At 38.3% G+C, this 18332-nt stretch overlaps 1 protein-coding gene across 7 annotated transcripts in view; it reads right to left on the bottom strand.

The window, feature by feature from the left end:
• Positions 1-766: 766 nt before the first annotated feature.
• DOCK8 (dedicator of cytokinesis 8) overlaps positions 767-18332 on the bottom strand; it is an 87702-nt gene continuing 70136 nt past the window's right edge. For all 7 annotated transcript variants that reach the window (XM_015653626.2, XM_033511367.1, XM_015653625.2 and 4 more), the window contains 13 exons: positions 16258-16410; positions 15000-15158; positions 14136-14236; positions 13495-13687; positions 10374-10517; positions 9387-9518; positions 7768-7902; positions 7157-7246; positions 6436-6672; positions 5633-5776; positions 4469-4575; positions 3437-3604; positions 767-3027 (listed from right to left, as the gene is read on the bottom strand). In XM_015653626.2, coding sequence (XP_015509112.1) covers positions 2964-3027; positions 3437-3604; positions 4469-4575; positions 5633-5776; positions 6436-6672; positions 7157-7246; positions 7768-7902; positions 9387-9518; positions 10374-10517; positions 13495-13687; positions 14136-14236; positions 15000-15158; positions 16258-16410 — 1827 coding nt within the window. In that variant the 3' untranslated portion in view covers positions 767-2963. The remainder of the gene's footprint in view (positions 3028-3436; positions 3605-4468; positions 4576-5632; positions 5777-6435; positions 6673-7156; positions 7247-7767; positions 7903-9386; positions 9519-10373; positions 10518-13494; positions 13688-14135; positions 14237-14999; positions 15159-16257; positions 16411-18332) is intronic.

The following is an 18332-nucleotide window of genomic DNA, read 5'->3' as shown; positions in this document are numbered from 1 at the left end:
CTTGGCTGTTCAAATGCTTTCAAAATGCGCTGACATTTACATGTCCGAGCATTATTGCTGGCCTTCTCATAGCCAGCACAGACTCCTTATGTCTGCCAGATGTGCAAGCATGTGCTGACACCTGGTCTGGACCAGGTGAGCTCTCCTGTGCACAGACCTGAGGCTGCTGGTCACCACCTTGCCACCTGTGTGCTGCCACAGGATGGGGCACGGCTGACCTGACAACAGAGAGACACTCGTGCTGAGCTACAGGATTGCTGTGCCAAATTCAGCAGTGTGCTCCTTAGAGCTGGTGCTTGCTAGTGGTAAATACAAGGGGTGAGTGAGCTCTGGTGAACTCCCAGCTAAATGTCAAGGATGGTGTAGTGCTTATCTGCTTCCCCTTTGACAGCCCCAGCAGTCTGGCCCTGGATCTACCTAGTTTGGACACACAAAACTCTCCCTAGTCTTGAATCACCCAGATGCTGAATTCAGGAATCAGGTATATTTCTGCTCTACAGCTACAGACCAGAGGAAGAAAGGAGAGCACCACTCTCATTTTTCACATATACTGAATGAAAAACAGAAGCTGGGAAGCAACTTGTTGCTTGTAATCCCTGCAATAGGCACAATTTATCCTAAAGACAGACCAACACATCTTCTGCCCAAATAAATGTATTTTTTTGCTAAATGATGCTTCTACAAGCAAATGTTCTTCCTACTGAAATTTTCTTTCCAGCTGCCTTCTATTGAGGTATAAGATGCAACACAAAGGCACTTATAAACATGCTGTGAAACAGTCGCTTTATTGCAAAATGAATATTGTAAGGTAGAAAATTTGTTTCACATAGTTCAGCTCTTGAAAGAAATGTACAAGCCATGTTCTATTTGTAGAAGGGACAATGTGAAATGCAAACTGAGGGCAAGACTGGCCATTTGATTGCGAGGTGCTCAGATTGTAAAATGGGAGTGAAGAGTCCATCAGCATCCATATTATCCTGAGTATTATTTCAGTTCAAGGAACCACTTCATTACTTTAATCTAGTGTATTTTACACCTGTTAGGGGTTTTATTTACCTGAGGTTTCTGTTAGCTAGGCTCTAAAGGATAAGTATCTTGTAAACAGTGATGCTGAATTGTGGGTTTGATAGATGACAGTATTCTGACCTTTCTCCTCAACTGGCAGTTAAAAACAATAGATAAAGGGCTAGGTTCTGATAGGCTGAGATCTCATAGCTTCAAAACTTTTTTATACCATTTGCTTATGTGCTTTGGATGTGCTCACTTCAAAGTCAGGGAGCACTTATTCGTGATTATTTCATTTAACAATACTATGAATGAGGAGGGAAATTATTTTCTTACACTGTAAGTGTTGTGTAACTATAGGGTTTATTTCACCTATTTCCATATCTTGTTCGATCATCTGTGTGAATCTTCTAAAAAAGCACATTCAAAATATGACACAAATGTCAATTAAGTGTTTGGAATAGTCATATTATCAAATGGCATGGCTGCAGGTGACTGTAAAAAGTCAAAATGTTTCCACTAAAAGCAACTGCCTCGATCTCCCTTACACTTTTGGATTAAAGAGGACTTGCCTTTAGAAACATACGGCATCAGATCTGAGAAAGTTCTGTAGTACAGAAAGCACTGTAATTTTCTAAAATGAAGTATAAAGAAAAAAACCCCAACCATTTCCTTGAATATTAACATTAAATTTTGTGCTTGGCAAATGGAATTGGTTTCTCTAATCAGCATTAAAGTATCATTTCCAAAACATTGAAGAGGTGCAGGAGAGGAAGTAATATTTAGGACACTTTCATGGATCTTTGTTTCAAAACACAAACATTATGTGGCAAGCATAATCCCAATAAAAATTGTAGCTCTTCCACTGCCTCCCTAAAGGAGTTCCAAAAGTCCTAAATGAGTTCCAAAGTCCTAATTTCTCTCTTCTCTTTGCATCCTCATCTGCAAAATTGTAATAACATTTCCATACTTCAGAATAGTGGTGTAAAGATTATTCAGTAAGCTATTTTCTAAGGACTCAAAAAACACTAAGCACTAGGTATTATAAATTATGTGCTAATTTCTCTTAAGCCGCAGTAAAGCCTGAGTCAAGTGATTTCAGGAAATCCCCATTGTGAGCTTCCATAGTTAATTTTGGATAAGGCTATCTACATAAGAGCTTTATGTAATAAAGAATCACTCATAGCTTAGCATCTTCTTTTTAAACCATTACTTGTTCGCTGTGCTAAATATGTCAGATTACTAACTGCATGTCAAGTCACTATACTGCATGTCCCTATATGCAGAAAAAACATTTAGAAGATCTATAAGAACTATTTATTACTACTTCTTGATTTTCATGCTTTGGTTGAGAAAACTTGTGCAGAACTCCCTACAGTTAAGGGCCATGACAGAGAATCTGTTCAGAAACTGACTGAGGAAATTATCCTTCCCTAGAGTGCCAGCTCAGCAAACATTGAGCAGGTAACCATGTTAACCTCATTAAGACAAAATTTAAGCATGTGAATAACTTGCAGAATGCGCTTCATTGCCAAAACCACATGGATAAGTGCTGTCTTGGAAAAGGACCATAAACACATATAATTTGTTATTATTTCTTGGACATGTTGTTTGGATTCACCTCAATCAAACCACACAAAGTTCCATGTCTGTTACATGACTGACTTCATGCCACTGACCGCTCTAAGGCCCACCCCTCTGCATTAGGCCATTATTGCACAATATATACAGAAGTATCTAAAAAGCATCCCCTTCCTTTCCAAGCCCTCGTGATATGTGCTTGATTTGGATTTATCCCCTAGTTTTCATTCAGTGATCTTGTGTAAATGCTTTTCTGCATGCTGTCCAGAAAGTGCACATACTGTCTTGTGAGAGATTTCTGATTTTCATAGATGTGGAATAAATACTCCATCACTTCTTGCAGCATGAAGATCTTCCTTGGCCAAAGCAACTACCTCTTAGGTGCTTTGGGAAGAAGTCTGAGCATCATATTTCCTAAAACTGTGGTTACGAAAAGATTCCCTGCAATGAAACAGATTCATAAATAGAGTTGGCAAATGAAAAACAATCAAAGCAATATCTATCTTGTGAAAAGGTGCTCAGCTGAAGATAGCTTGTTCTATCTCCTTTCTGGCTTAAAAGATTGAAAAATCACAAGATTTTCCAGCAACTTTGTTAGGGTGAGGGGGAAATCTTATCTAACAATGCAGTAAAATTACATAAATCCTCTACCCCCAGAATGCAGAGCTTGAGAAACACAGCTAACACTACAATCATCTCCAGTGGAAGTCAGCAGATTTCTTTCATCAGTAATGGAGTTGGAAAGGCATATTCTGGCTTGGTTTTCACTGCCAGTAAAACTCCCTTTCTCCCTTACAAAAAATGGCATATTTTTGCATAGCCACAAGAGATAACCCTGCCCTAACTATACCTTATGCTGTGGACTTTCACTACAGGTTTGTACAGCTCTGGGATCTTCCTCTCAATCATGGGTCTAAGGTTCTCCTTCAGTTTGATGTAGTTTCTTTTGAGCTCCTGATGATATTCCCGCTGGTCAGCAGTAATAAGGTGCTTGTTTTTCTCCACTGCTTCACCACACCTAGGCAAAAAGAAAGAAAAAAAGACATGATATATATAAAATACTTCTGTTTAACTCCCTCATTTTGTCTCAGGTAATTTAAATGGACAAGAGCCAGTTCCTTTAGTCTAGGCATTCCTCTGGTAACTTGTCAAGACTAAAGTGATAATGAGCTAATAAGAAAGCTCTGTTTTTCCCTAGTACATAAATTGAGATTTTTATTTTTTTTTTTTAGATATTAGGAAACCATGAGTGAACTAATAAAAAGCAAATTTAATGACTGCAGAATACTGAGCTAGCTGCCTACTTACTGTTTAAACAGATAAATTTGCAATAGCAATACTTAGAATCTGTATCTTCTGCATAAGACTTGTTTTTATTTAAGTCAAACTCACCCTTCAGCAAGAAGGATAGTCTGGACTAAGGAGATGAGTATCTTCTTATGTGAATAGGCTTGTTGAGATTTACAAACATATCTAAAGCAAAGGACTTGTGTCTGCCACTACGACTGTGTCTGCTTGACAGATGTGGTTTTCTTAAGAACAGCTTTCAACATAAGAATGTAATTTTATTAAAAATTAAATCAAGGCAATAGTCTGAAATGTTTGATTTCTACAAGATGTCAAAAGATAAAACAAATTAAAGATCTTAATTTATACATTATTTATTTAGAGTGTTAACATTTCTTCCCTTTGAGAATGCAATGCCTACCTAGGCATTCATGTGAAGCAGAAATAACAAGTGTGGTCAAAGTGTTTAAAGTGTGAGATGCCAGGCTTTGTGATGCTAACTTGCATAGGTAATTACTCAGTTATATTATCGTTGCATTATTGCTAATATTGAATGTATTGATGCAATTCAGCATTTCAATTTTGTTTTACTGACCTCATTATAAACTCTTTGAAGCACAACCTCAGCTTGTTGTGATGTCGATAAAGTTTGGGGTCTGCTGGAATTTCAGCCAGGAACACTTGCGCTACCTCTAGTGGTCCCTTATAGAAATAACACAGGAAAATGTCAAACCCACCTGCTTAGACTGAAAACAACACAAATTTGTTTAAAGCTGTTTGCTATTTAATGACTTCAGTTATGAAAGAAAACAAAACTATGCACAGTTACCCTAACAGGATGGATTTTAGCTCCCTTTCTCCCAGAATACTTCCTTTGGCAAGCAGAATTTTTTGCCCAGCATATCTCATCCTCTCCTGTTATTATTCCTCCTCCAGTCCCACAACAAAGGGAACAAATTCTGCTCAGCAGAGAGGAGCTGGGATGCCCCTAGTGACAAACCTGGTTATATTAGAGAAACACAGCTCCTGTGTGTGTGTTACATGACCTTCAGGCAATAAACGCAGTGCTGAAAAAGATCAATCTTTGCTTACAACAGTACATTATTTCATAATAGACGCTCTGGTTGGAGATGAATCTGGAGAAACTGAGAGTATTTAGGCTTTCAGCAAAAAAACCTCAGCTGTGTGAAATTGTGTTATGCTATTAACATGTTACGTTATGTTATTAAGTTTTTGCTCAGCCATGTATTCAATGTATTCATCATTCTGCTTTAATTTTTTTTTAATTGCCTGAGGTTTTTTTTTTTGTTAGTGTGTATGTTTATGTTATACCTATCAGCTTTATTTTGGGGAACTCAGGTCTTGACTTCATGTATTGACTTAACTTCCATGAAATTGAGTTTGTGGTGGTTCCACAGGAGAATTGTTATTATTAATCCCATTCCCCAAGGATGCATCTGGAATGAACAAAATGGCTGAGATGGCTAGCATGTTAGAAATTAAAAATCCTTGGATGCATTCACAAGGCTTCTGTGAGTTTTTGCACCTACAGCCAGGACAGTGCTTCCCATGAACACGTTCACCAAAAGCACAGCTAATGAGCAGTGTACGGTAACTAAATATCAAGGCATGAAGTTTAAATACACAAAGTGACTAAATGTGTCTGAGTAGATGTACTTCCTTCACTGCAAGAAATACGAGTGCAAAAAAGAATGCAGTGAGAAAAATATGCTTCATCTGGCTTATTTGAATCCCTTACCTGATTTACAGTGGCTCCAACTGAGCCCTGCAAAACCATCTGGAGCATTTTGGCATCTGGTGGTTCTTGGTTAGTGGCTGCAGTTAGTTCCTGTGTTTTTTTCCGCATATCTTCAATAGCAACTTCAATTGGGGTTAAAATAAACTAAGGGAAAGGGAAGAAAAGATGGTTCATTACCCAAATCATGCATGCAGCTGACCTGTTCTAAATCCAATATCACTATCATTCTCCTGTTTCAAAAGCACTAGTTGTGAAACCCAGGAACACTGTTCAATCTAATTTGGTAGATGGTCATCTTGGTAGACGGCACATCTGATCCAAAGCTCTTAGACATCTTGTCATTTGCAGGAATAGGGTGTGAATCAGACCTCCTGTTCACATAAATTCATTCTTATTCTAAGTTACTTCATGCCTGAAATGGTGTTGCACTTTTTACAGTATAAAGCTTCCTTGTCTCTAAACCAGCCCTAAGCCAATCTAGTTCTCTGACTGTACTCCTATGCTACTTCTGCTTTATCAGCTAGAAGTATGTATAGCTTCAAACAGCTCCGCATATGCTCCTACACAGCATTAAAGCTAGGAGGTCAAAAGAAGAATGTACACTTGTTATCATCTCTTCTCCATAGTAAATCTCTCTCTTGCCTTGTCTATCCCTTCTGTGATACTCCTATTTACAAGAGCAATGTCTGAGAAACTCAGCTTTCTTTTTTTTTCTGCCAAGCATAAATTTGGAAATCTTCCCACCCAGAGACTCCCTCAGTCTTTGAGAAATTAGATCAGATCTGTCTTCAAAACCCAATTACCTCTTCTCTTTGAATGACACTGATTCTTGTTTTGATGTAGGGAAAAGCATGCATTGTGGTTAGGATGGTGTTCCTCTTGTATTGCTCACTAAGTTCTCCTCTGGGACGCCCATCCATGGTGAAAGGTGTAGTGTACATGAACCGACAGATGTTGAAGTTCTTCTCAAAGTAGGTAACTCTGTCCTTCATCTCATACTCATCAAAATAGGGCTCCACAAAAGTAATTTGTATGTATGCCTAAAAAAAGAGGGAAGAATCATTACAGCACTTTACAACCCAAGGAATGTAAAAGGAATGTCACATGTGAAGTATCCCATAGTACACTTTGGCTAAGGATGGTTTGGAAAAGCACACAGATGGAAATCCTTCAGGGGTAATTTTCTTATTCAGAGCTAACAAAACTTGCATCTGGGAGGCCACAGCTTAACCCTGGGGATCAGAACCAGGGCAAGGACTAGAGATCAGGACTTTTAATGTCTATATTCTGTGACAAGCTACCATGATAAGCCTGTCACAGGGCTTTAATACCACTGGGCACAGAGATACCAAGTTGGGTAGTTTCTTTTATTGCCTTAATGTTTCAGCATAAAAGTTGCAACAGGGACCTTCTCTCCTCATTTCTCTTGTGTGACAAAGCACTCAACCCTCTCATAATATAATAATATAATAATATATAATAATAATTATAATAATATAATAATATAATAATACTCTTCCCTACCTTATTGGGATCCAGCTTTCTTTTGTCTACAGGAGCAGAATCCTTAATCACTTCCACAGCATCCTCTCCAAAACACTGGCCATAAAATCCCTAGAAAGGAAACAGAATTATCCCAAAATTTTAGTCCTTAATGCAATGCTAATGCAATTCTAGGAGACAGGATTCACAACCATGATGAATTCTGGGCTTTGTACAGTCAGTATACTGCTCCACAAACCACAGCTAGCTAGGGTAAGGCATCTTCTGACAAAGATCACTGTGAGTTGCTCAGAAAATCACAGAAGTTGAGGTAAAACAATCAGAAGGAAACATAGCAATTCTATTAAAAAAAAGCTGAAAAGATACCAAAGCAAATATCTGACATGCTCAAAATCACTCAATGTATTACAGGCCTGCTTGTAAGAGACATAGACTTGAAAGAATGGATTACTTAATCATTATGCTTTAAAAAGTGATAGTGTGGAAATGATATGCACTAAGGAAATAATCTATGGTACAAATTAGCATGTTACTGATTTTTTAGGTAGCAATAATAATATTAGGAGTGTGTGGGTTCATTGAAAAGTATAATATGCCATTTGAGATCACATTAACGTAATGTTTTTCCTTACCTCTAATCTGTGAGAAATCTCAGGGAGTTTTGTAATTGCAGGCTCCTTATAAACAAATTCCTGTTCATCCAAGTCCCCAAATTTGGATCCATAGAAACCTACACGGAAGTAAGTTCCAAACATTCGCTTTTGACCCTAATAGATAAAAAGAAGAGGAAATTTACAATTGCTTTATATGGACATTGTAGCATTTGTTTGCCTTTTTTTTCCCCCTAACTAATGTAATAAGAAAACCCACTAGTCCTACATTTTCCCTATTTCAAAGCCACTTCCACATATCATCAGTGCTGATGAAGCACAGGAGAGAAAGCATACAAACTAAGGGAACATTTAACTGCAATCCAGTTTAAAATTTAAGCTGACTCTGAAGGAGATTCTACAAAACAAAATACCTTATTATTTTTTAATTCGTTTGAATACATGAAACAAAATTAAAATTTTGCAATGAAAGTTTATTCAAATTTGAAACTGACTAGGCTCAGCAATAAGGCTCTTCTGAAGAAAAAGAAGGGAAAGTAGGAGTGCTGAGAATTTTGACAGGTTTTCATATTTCTTCTGTTTTATAACCAAAAACACTAGTGAATTGACAACAAAGTTATTTTTGTTAAACAGATGTGGCCAGGTGGACACAGATGTGTTCAGCTAAACCCATTTTACATTCATCCTTGCTTTTTTGTATGGAGAGCCTTTTTACACTGTATGCTATGTAGCAGATGGGAGCTTTTGTTTGAAAAAGGAAATGGAGCTATTTCAAATTCTGGTGAGTTGATCATGGCAGGATGCCAGGTACCCACCAAAGCCACTGTATTATCCCACCCTGCAACTGGACAGGAGAGAGACAGTGAATGGTTCATGAACTGACATAAGGATAGAGAGTGATCAAACAAACTCAAAAAAAAAAATCAAACAAAATCAAAAAAACCAACAAATTGGTTACCATCATGGGCAAAACACACTGGACTTGGGGAAGCCAACTGAATTTATTACCAATCAAACTCAGAACAAGATAACAAGAAGTAAAACAAATTTTAAAAACATCTTTTTCCCTTTTTTCTAGAGAGAGCTCTGCATCTTCTCTTCCAGTGGTGCAGAGATGGGAAATGGGGGATATGGTCATTTCATCATATGTTTCTCCAACTGCTCAGGGAGAGGAGTGGGTCTCCATGAGCTGCAGGGCCACAACTGTCTCACCATGGTCTGCACCATGGGCTGCAGGGGAATCTCTGCTCTGGCACCTCCACTTCTGGCTCCTCCTTCTCCACTGACCTTGGTTCTGCAGAGCTGTTGCTCTCACATATTTTCCACTTGTCTCTCCTCAGAGCACAATTACATCTGGCCAGTAACTTTTTTCCCCTGTTTAAACATATAATCCCAGAGGTGCAGCCCCTGGGATGATCCCATGGGCCCAGCCTTGGCCAGCAGCTGGCATTGGCTCAGTTGGACATGGATAGAGTTTGTAGCAGTTTCTCATTGACATCACCCTTTTAACCCTCGCCCTCCACTATCAAACTGGCCACACAAACCAAATACACACATCAACAGTTTTATGAACATCAGTCTTAAACAAATAGTGCAACCCAGCAATGTGTCTTGCTAGCAGCGCCTTTCCTCCTAAGTACCTTATTAATAATGCTGTCAAAGGCCTTCTGTAGCTTGCTGTGTGTCAAGGTAAGCTTCCTGAAGTCTCGATGTGCTTCCAGTATGGGGATGACAATTTTGTACACTTCATTCACAGTTTCATACAAACCTCCCTTTGATTATTAAAAAAAAAAAAAAAAAAAAAAAAAGAAAAAAAAGAGGAGAAAAAAAAAAAGTCTTTATGCTCTCTGAAAAGAAACTATATCTCCATCAATGGCTTGGCTGTAAAGGGGATTTATGGGACTCATCTGTTAATCTGCTATGTTGCTTGCTTAGGTGTTCTGAAAACTAGCAATAGTAAATGGGAAATTCTGAACAGCAAACAATAAACTGGATGTAATTTGGATCTCTGATCTGTTGATCTGTTGGATTCTCAAGCCCAAATTCCTGTGTAAAGCCATGGTTTCTGCCTCAGGGCCACAAGAACTAGAAATGCAGGTTAGCAGCAGGAAATGGATCTGTTTGTCATGTATAGTTCAGGGCAATCACAGCTGTGTCTGGACAAAGGGACCCAAGTGATATCTTTAGAGATGTACAAATCCTTGCATAGTGAGTGTAGATTATGAGGTTCATGGTTGTATGCTGTGTAAAAGTATGGAAGTAACTCTCACATACCTCCTGAAATACATACTTCATGAAAGATCTTTTTCTTAAATGTACTATCCCGTGATAATACCAACTGAAAGTCTTGGATCCTCCTGAGAAAATCACTTTCTGTTGATATTGACTGTGGTCTGCACAGTAGAAGTGGGTACGTGGCTGAGCTAGGCTGAAAAAATTAATCAGTCTGACTGAGGCAGTATTTGGACAGCCAAAAATGTGTCCTCTTGTCATTTGGAGTGTGGCAGGTCTGTGATGCCTGGTTTAGCAGTGCCACATTGCTTCCTCATGCACAGGAAATGAAGCTGTGGATCTGGCTTAGGTGGCCCACTATCCATTCCCTCTTGGTGATTATGGTCCTCACTCACCGTGCTGAAGAGCTCTGCAGCTTGTTCCAGGAGCCCTACCAGTCCACTTTCTGAGAAATACCTCCCAGAACATATGCCATCTTCATCTGGAGACAAAACATCATCTGAAACAGCAGATTCCTCCAGCACATTGGATGAAATGTTCTAAAATACATCAGAGCACAGAAATAAAAAACCTAAATGAACAGTACATCACAAAGATTGAGGAAGATATTGTTTGAACATATTTACATAATGGGAAGAGGAATGAGTTTTTTTCAGGTACAACCAAGGGACACAGTTACATTCTTTTTTAGAAGTTAAGAGTAATATCATAAATCTCCATAGATGGCAGATCAGGAGTTTCACTGCAAGAATCACGAATTTTCTTTCTAGCCTCAGGTTTAAAATGCAGACTCCTCTAGGTTTCAAACTAGCTCTTTTCTGGTGGCTGGATTTCCATGGAGCCACAGTGAGCTCAATTCTCATTACTACTAGGGTCACAAGCAATGTCCCCTTCCTAGTGCTGGCACCTTCCCACTGGAAAAGCTGGGAAATTCCAAACTTCACTCCAGACCTTCTGCCACCTGCTTGAATAAATTGAACTTTCAGGTTTCTATTCACCTTTTCCAAGCAGAGGAGAAGAAGGACACAGACAATATCTCTCCAAAAAACCACAATAATTGATTGCTTCTTCTTGGTTCATCCTCTGCCATACTACACTTTAATCCTGCAGAATTTACTCAGTTTCTTGTCAATGTTACGGATCTCACTGTGCTTTTAAATAAAACTAAGTGAAGATTTTGAGATTCTAGACCATGAAATAACATGTCTACAATTCTTCAGGACTTAGAATAAATTACACTAGGTGGCATCAACATAAAAAATTTTATAATGTGAAGAAACATGTGCAAAATAATAGTGAAATATGTGTACATATAGTATGGGACTGGCATATGTAACTTTCAATGGCAGCAGAAAGGCTAAACTTCAATTTTCTATTAATTAAAACGAGTTAAATTAATAGTATCTCACTTCAGCAGAAACTGGCAATGACAATCTGTCTGCATGTGGGATGGATGCCAGCTGGCTAGCTAGCTGAGTCCTTAAAGGCATCTTTATAAAATAGCAGAGACACTGAGGGCTGTTACTATTGATCAGAATTCAGATAAAGAATTGGCGCTGCACACCACTAGCAGCATTGGGCTTTCCCCCCTGGGTTTTATGGATTTATTTATTTCTCCATGGGTGAAATTTACTCCAACCATGCTGCCATCACACTACCTAGTCTGCACATCACGTAAGCACCACTGGAAGGGTGAGCACAGCCTCATAACAGCATTCACAGGAGTTAAGAATACATCTGAATTTTGGCCAGAGGAAGAACTACAGCACATTTAGCACACCTATGCCACTTTTTACCAACCAGTCTCATTGAAGAGAGTGACTTCAACCAGACTTATGTTCACTGGCACATACCTGCAGAAACTCACAAGCCATGCAGATTAATTTCTGGTTTTCCTTTTCTGTAACAGCCATTTCAGTAACAGTAGCCATTAAGGACTGTTTTCTTTTTTTATTTCTTTATTTTTAAAAAAAAAAAAATGTTTAATTTTATTTTTTTAATTTTTATTTTCCCTTTGTAGCAAAGAAAAGAGAGTCTAGAGAATTGATTTACATACAAAAATAATGTATTTATTATTTTACCAATTACCCCTTTTCCATCTTTAATCCTCTAATAACTAAAGTCAAGAATGTATTTCCATGTTTTGCAGTCTGTGCACTCTAAGAGGAGAGAGCCTGACATACTCCTGGGGCTTGCATGATCTTTTGCAAAGTGGTCATGCCTCACCCAGCTTTAGCCTTGATTTACCCTTCATATTGAAGAATTTTACATATCCCCTGTATATTAAAGACAACACGTGAATCACCATGTATTTTATATATGGGATATATATGGAATTTCACAGGCCTTGTGTTCACTAAGGAAAATAAATATTTCTGTAAACTTAAGAACCCCTGCGATCCCTAGCCCTTATCACCATGTTAAATAAGGCCAGCGTAGCCTGCAAATAGCACAGGCAAATTAGGCTGCTGCAGAGCCCTGTACCTCAGCAGGTAGACACACACACACTAAGTACTTGCCTGTGTTAACACAAAGGGGCTTTAAAGTCAGTCCCTATGCACTTCATACTCTCACCAACTCTGCTTTACTGCTTGTGAAGAGGATTTAGTGTAAACATGAATTAAGCTCAAAGGGAATTCCACGGAAAGTGACCCCATGATGATTTTAAGGGGTAGTTTTGATTGCATAGAGGGAAGTATTTTGTCTGGTACAACATAAGGAAAAGTATTACTCTACTGTCAGTTTTCTGGATGCTAACAGACTTACTGCAGAAGATCAAAATCAGAATTGATTTGATCCTTTGCTGATTCATTTTACTCATCTGTAAAAAGGAAATAATACTTCCACTCATCCAGAATAATATTTTTATTCACATTATTATCACCCTCAATTCCACAACTGAATGCATATCACCAATATTAGTTGATCTCATATCTGGTCCAAATGAATAAATGATCACAGAAAGAGCCAGTGAGTGAGACCTGTGACTACAGGTAAAGCCAAGCCAGTCTGCATAGTGTTTCCCTCTTTTAAGAAAGTCATCTGAATAAGATCTTCACAGGTGCTACCAAACACAAACCTGTTTGTAAAGAATAGAAAACCTTTTCTTGAAAGCCGATGTAAAAATGTAAAGGGTTAGTATAGTTAATTACTATTATTTGAGCAAACTGAAATTAAAAATTGTGCTGTCAGATAAAGGGTTTTGTTAGTAACTTGAGGGCAGTCAAAGGATTGGAGAACATGCCTGAAAGAACTGAGCAGCTCCAATTATCTAGATTATTAGAAAGAAGTTTGAAAGACGCATCTGTCACAGTTGATAAGTAACAGCCCTAGGAAAAGCCTGCCATAATAGACGGGTTCTCCTTAGGAAATAAGAGATTACAGTATCAAACTGCTGGAAATAGAAGCTGGAGACTGCCATTGTAACATCCGCCCCATACATGCCCCTCTTCTTTGCTTGGCAGAAGAAGAAACACAAACACCAGAATTGCCTCATGCCAGGTCGAAGCCTTTTACCTGAAAAGTGACACTCCCCACAGGGAGATAGTTCCGATCCTCAAGCATGCTCAGGTACTCCGCCACCAGCGCCGCGGCATGGACCAGGCACATGGCTGCCTCTGTGTAGCACTTCCTCTTGGTGTGCTTCTCTGCCATGTTCTGCAGCCAAGTCAGCCTCAAGTCCGGTGATGTCTGGTATCCTTTTGCAATTCTGAAAACACAGGCCAGAAAGCAGGTGTGAATGACCACTTCTCAAATAACAAAAATATCTTTATGATTTGTCCCCTGGGTTGAATGGAAGAAGACATCTCTGTCTTTATTCTATATGATTCATTAAACAGAAAGCAAAATAAATGGTTAGGCAGCACTGGGCAGGAGACTGAGGGACTATAATGAAAGAAAAACTGCTGCATCCAAGACTCTTCAATGTTCCTGACTCTTATCCTTGCCCAAATCTATGTCCACCTTCCAGAGGCTGCGCTGCAATGTGCTCACTACTGCAGCCTGGGGCTCCTCAGACATGGACCAGCTCTGCTAAAGAGGGAATGTGCACCAACAGAACAGATAGAGAGAGAGTTTGTCACAGGTTGTCCCTAAAATGCATGGTTCAGCTCACCTCACTGCAGAATTTTCTCAGTAGCAATTCTAAATGGATTCACCTGTACATGAGGTCCATCAGCATCTCCGGATCTTCCTGAAATTCCCTCATTTTCACTGTATCTGACAGGATGCTGTTCAGATTACACAGTAGCTCCTCTACCTGAAGTAATGCAAAGATCAATGTGAAATTCTCAGGTGTTTATTTTGTCCTTCTGGAAAAACAACAGCATCTGCACCAGATGATGTTACTCTCTTTAAGCCTCTTTTACCCAAGGAAATGTCAGGATGTTTTCTCCAGTTCTATGTAATTCATCAAAGACGGCTGACATAGCAAATCTTATACACACACATTTAATTAACCAAAACTAGCTGAAATCCTTTGATCTATTTATTTCTGAATGAAAAAAATCAAATGTGCTAATGGAGTTCAGCTTTAGTTGATCTTTGATCTGAAACCAGATGTTTTTGTAAGTCTTCAGCACAACCTGAGTTACTCTATGAATTTTAACAAAGTATTTGTATATATTGTCTGAAATGTTTTTCACTATTGCTGATGACACCTTACAATGGCAAAGAGAGAGAAACTTCCTGGATGGTACTTTCATGTCTGAAAACATGAATCAAATTCCATTTTGAAAAACTCTTAGAGGGCATAGTTCCTGCTGGGGTCTAAGAGAAAGCTGCACTCAAAACCAAGAGATGATTCTCCTGTAATGTGATTTCATGGGAAGTTCTTAAGAGTTTATTTTATGGAATAATATCTACTTCTTCCCCACTTATTTTTGTGCTAGACGTAAACTCATGCAATAACCTCTTCATCCTTATTTTCATTATTTTGGAAAACCAAGATCTAGAACTTGCTTCAAGCATGATCCTATGTGAAAGCTCCTGATAAAAGCCACAGATGCCACAAAAGTTTTAACCTGAACGGGAAATGGTGTTGCCTGCATATCTGTATCTTCCTCTGCATAGGCCAGGATGGTTCTCAAGGATCGTCGAAGGAATTCCTCATTAAACTCGGGTGATTTTCCAACCAGAGAAGCTAGCGACATGGTCACCTGCATCTTCACTCTTGAAAAATTCTTCCAGAAGAAAAAAAGAAAAAACATGAAAGAATGATGGCTGCACTGCAGTTCACATATTTCTCTCCTCTATGAAGCAAACACACTTTCTCCTGCCCAGACTGAGTGCAGTAGACTCATGGCTCACATAACTGGCCTCTGGTGCATCCAGCCTAATCATATTTTAGCAAAAACATGTTTTACCAAATCACGTTTTACTTACTTAAGCCAAAGATCCCTAATTCTGACATGTCTATACTTTGATGCTAGAATGTTCCTGGAAATATGCATGCTTACTTGAGACAGGAGAAAGCCAGAAGCACCCCTTTTCCCCCTTTGCACAGGCCAGTGGGTGTGTGGATCAGACCACACACAAGAATAAATGAGTAAGAATGACTGGAATAACATTCTGGAAACAAATCTGGGAAGCACAAGGCCTCTGGGAAATTCAATTAGTGATGCACTACACCCTGATGATGATGGTGTGTCTGCAGTACATTTTCCTTCTGCAGAGCTTACACTTTTTACATACCCACGGCTTTTAAAGGAGTAAGTAGTGAAGGAAATTCTGTACAAGATCAGATGCTATCCAAAATGTTAATGCATATCTTTTTGTGCTAGAACATTATTAATCTATATGCATAATGTATGTATTTTACCCCACATGTGTGATAAAAATCAGAGTCTAGTCCTAAGAGAGACCAAGGAGATGGTGAGGAATTCCTATCAATACGAGCATACAGGAATTTTACTGAGGTTGCAATTGCATTAGAAATGAACTAGACTGAGTAGTTCTGACACAGTAATGAATGAAAAAAGACAACATGAAGAGTATTGCTTATGCATTATATAGTCTTTGCTGTCAGAGGCCTAATGCTGCTCTGTCTGAAGCTGCATTTACAGATATTGCAGGACAAGTCACATTTCCTGAATCAAAGCAATGAACAACAATTAAAGCTACTTTCCCCCTACATTTTTAGCACTTCTCTTGGCTCAAATGTGTGAAACAGCAGATCAGGTGACTGCGGATGCATTCCACCTGCTGTTGCAACTTCAGTCTTTGTTTCAATTGATCACAAAAAAGGTGGCACAAAATATACTGCTGCTGTCAAAACCTTACACTGTTAGAGCTGAAGCTGTATCTCATGAGGAGATAAAGAGTGGCACAGGCTTGAGTCCGTGTAATGTCTATGCTGCTGCTGCAGTGATGGAGAACTCTTTGACACAGGTCAGCACACTGTTCGACCTCCTCTTCAAACAGCAAATCTCCAAACTACGGGAAAGAGAAGAAACATTTATTAGTGTCATTTTGAGCCATTAACACATCATTATCTTTGTGCACACAAATCACAAGGCTTAGAGAAAGTCTAAAGTTTAAAAAAAACTGTTTTATACTTCTTTTTATTCAGACTTCTGATTCCTGTAATGCTGTAGATTCCATTTTAAGATTTTCTTCAGGAAAGAAGGGATTGAAAATAGTCTTGAAATAGTCTTGAATAGTGTTTTGAAAAAAAGAGAAAGAGATAGAATAGACACAGAGTATGATGGCTCCAGAAGTTTTTGAAAACATCAAATACTGCAAAATTCTAAGAAACATGAAGATTTTCTATTTTCAGAATACATAATGACTGATGAAGTATGCAAATACTTCCTGAAGTATGTGGAGCAATTTTTAGTTCTTTGCATCAACGCCCTAGCGTTCCGCAGGCCTCCAACATGTTCTTCCTCCTGTGGTGTGTCACAAAACTTCCACTGCCAAGCTTTCAGGCCATATCCTCCTTTACAGTGTCTTCACAATGCACATAGTAGGCAATAAACTTGGGGCAGAACATCTGTCCACAGAAACTTCCAGCAGAGACAGCACAGATGTACCAGTACCATATGTAGATACACAGGGCTGATTAAGGCGTGTGAGTGAACATAAGATAGTCTGTCCAATTTGCAGACCCATTTCCCAGTTCTCAGCTTTTCTTCAGTCTATTATCTCACTGTTTCGTGTTTAATTTATATTAAAAACCTGCTGGCACAGGGCTATATCACGTTTATTTGGAAAATAACATCTATATGCCTACAGTGTAATAGAAATAATTGGAATGATTGCTTAATGAATTACAGAACCAAGTCAGCTTAACTATAGGATCTATTTCAATGAGAATAACAATTGCTTAACAAAATTCATTACTGTAATTGAAAGTTAGCTTTTAAAGATAAAGTAAAATGAAAACATAATTATTAGTTTCATAACTATTCAGATATCTACCCTGTAATTAGGCTTTGTCAGTGAACCTGCATTTAAGAGCAGACAGGCTTTAACTGGACAGGAGTATCCTGTTTCTTATTTGTATTTTAGAAGTTTAGGGAAAATAAACATTTCATGGATTCTTCCTTATTGGAGTAGCTTTTCTTTGCAAGAGAATGAATCTTAAAAAGATTTTAGAGTCCTTACAAAGCACCCAACCCATTATGACCTCTATTGTAAAAAAATACTTTGGGTCAATTTCTGTCCTTATATATGTTTTGCAATTTGTGGGGGTTTTTTTTGTTTTGTTAGGGTTTGTTTGGTAGTGTTTTGTTTTGTTTTTTGTTGTTGCTCTTGTTTTTTCTGATCTGGAGTTTTTTTACTGGTGACACAGAAGTGGAAGAGAGATTTGGCTTAGTTTTCAGGCAGAACAAAGATGAAAACTGTCAAGGTTTTAGAATGTACTTAGAATTTTGAAACCTGTCTTAGAAATAGAAACCTAGAATGATGCCCTCAATGCCTCATGAGTTTTTATTTCTCTGCTGCCCATCTGATTGGAAACTAGTCTTGCTGATATAAAAAATTATATTTGATGTTACGGAATTCTTGTGCAGTTCTTGGCATTAAGATTCCTAATTAAAATCAGAATGTATTTGAAATAAATTGTGTGGAATTGTCCACCTTTTTATTAGTAAATCTTATATGTTTAAGAGTTGACTGCTAAATCCACAAGATTATTCATATTTAATTATTCCATCTTGTGTGGCCAGTGAAATAACCTTACAACTGATGCAAATATTGAAATCCTGCAACAGCCCTACAGATAGTATAGGGGTTTTTGTATTTACAAATGCAAAATACATTTAATAAATGTCACAGAAGAGTGGTAAGTGGATGCACACAGCTCTGCTGTAGAAATGCTGTTCTATTAATTTGACTGGAAGCGTGAAAATAGA

Source organism: Parus major, chromosome Z (assembly GCF_001522545.3).
Source record: "Parus major isolate Abel chromosome Z, Parus_major1.1, whole genome shotgun sequence".
NCBI classification, from domain to species: Eukaryota; Metazoa; Chordata; class Aves; order Passeriformes; family Paridae; genus Parus; species Parus major.
Note: the sequence above shows the minus strand (reverse complement) of the source record. Positions and strands in the feature narration are given on the sequence as shown.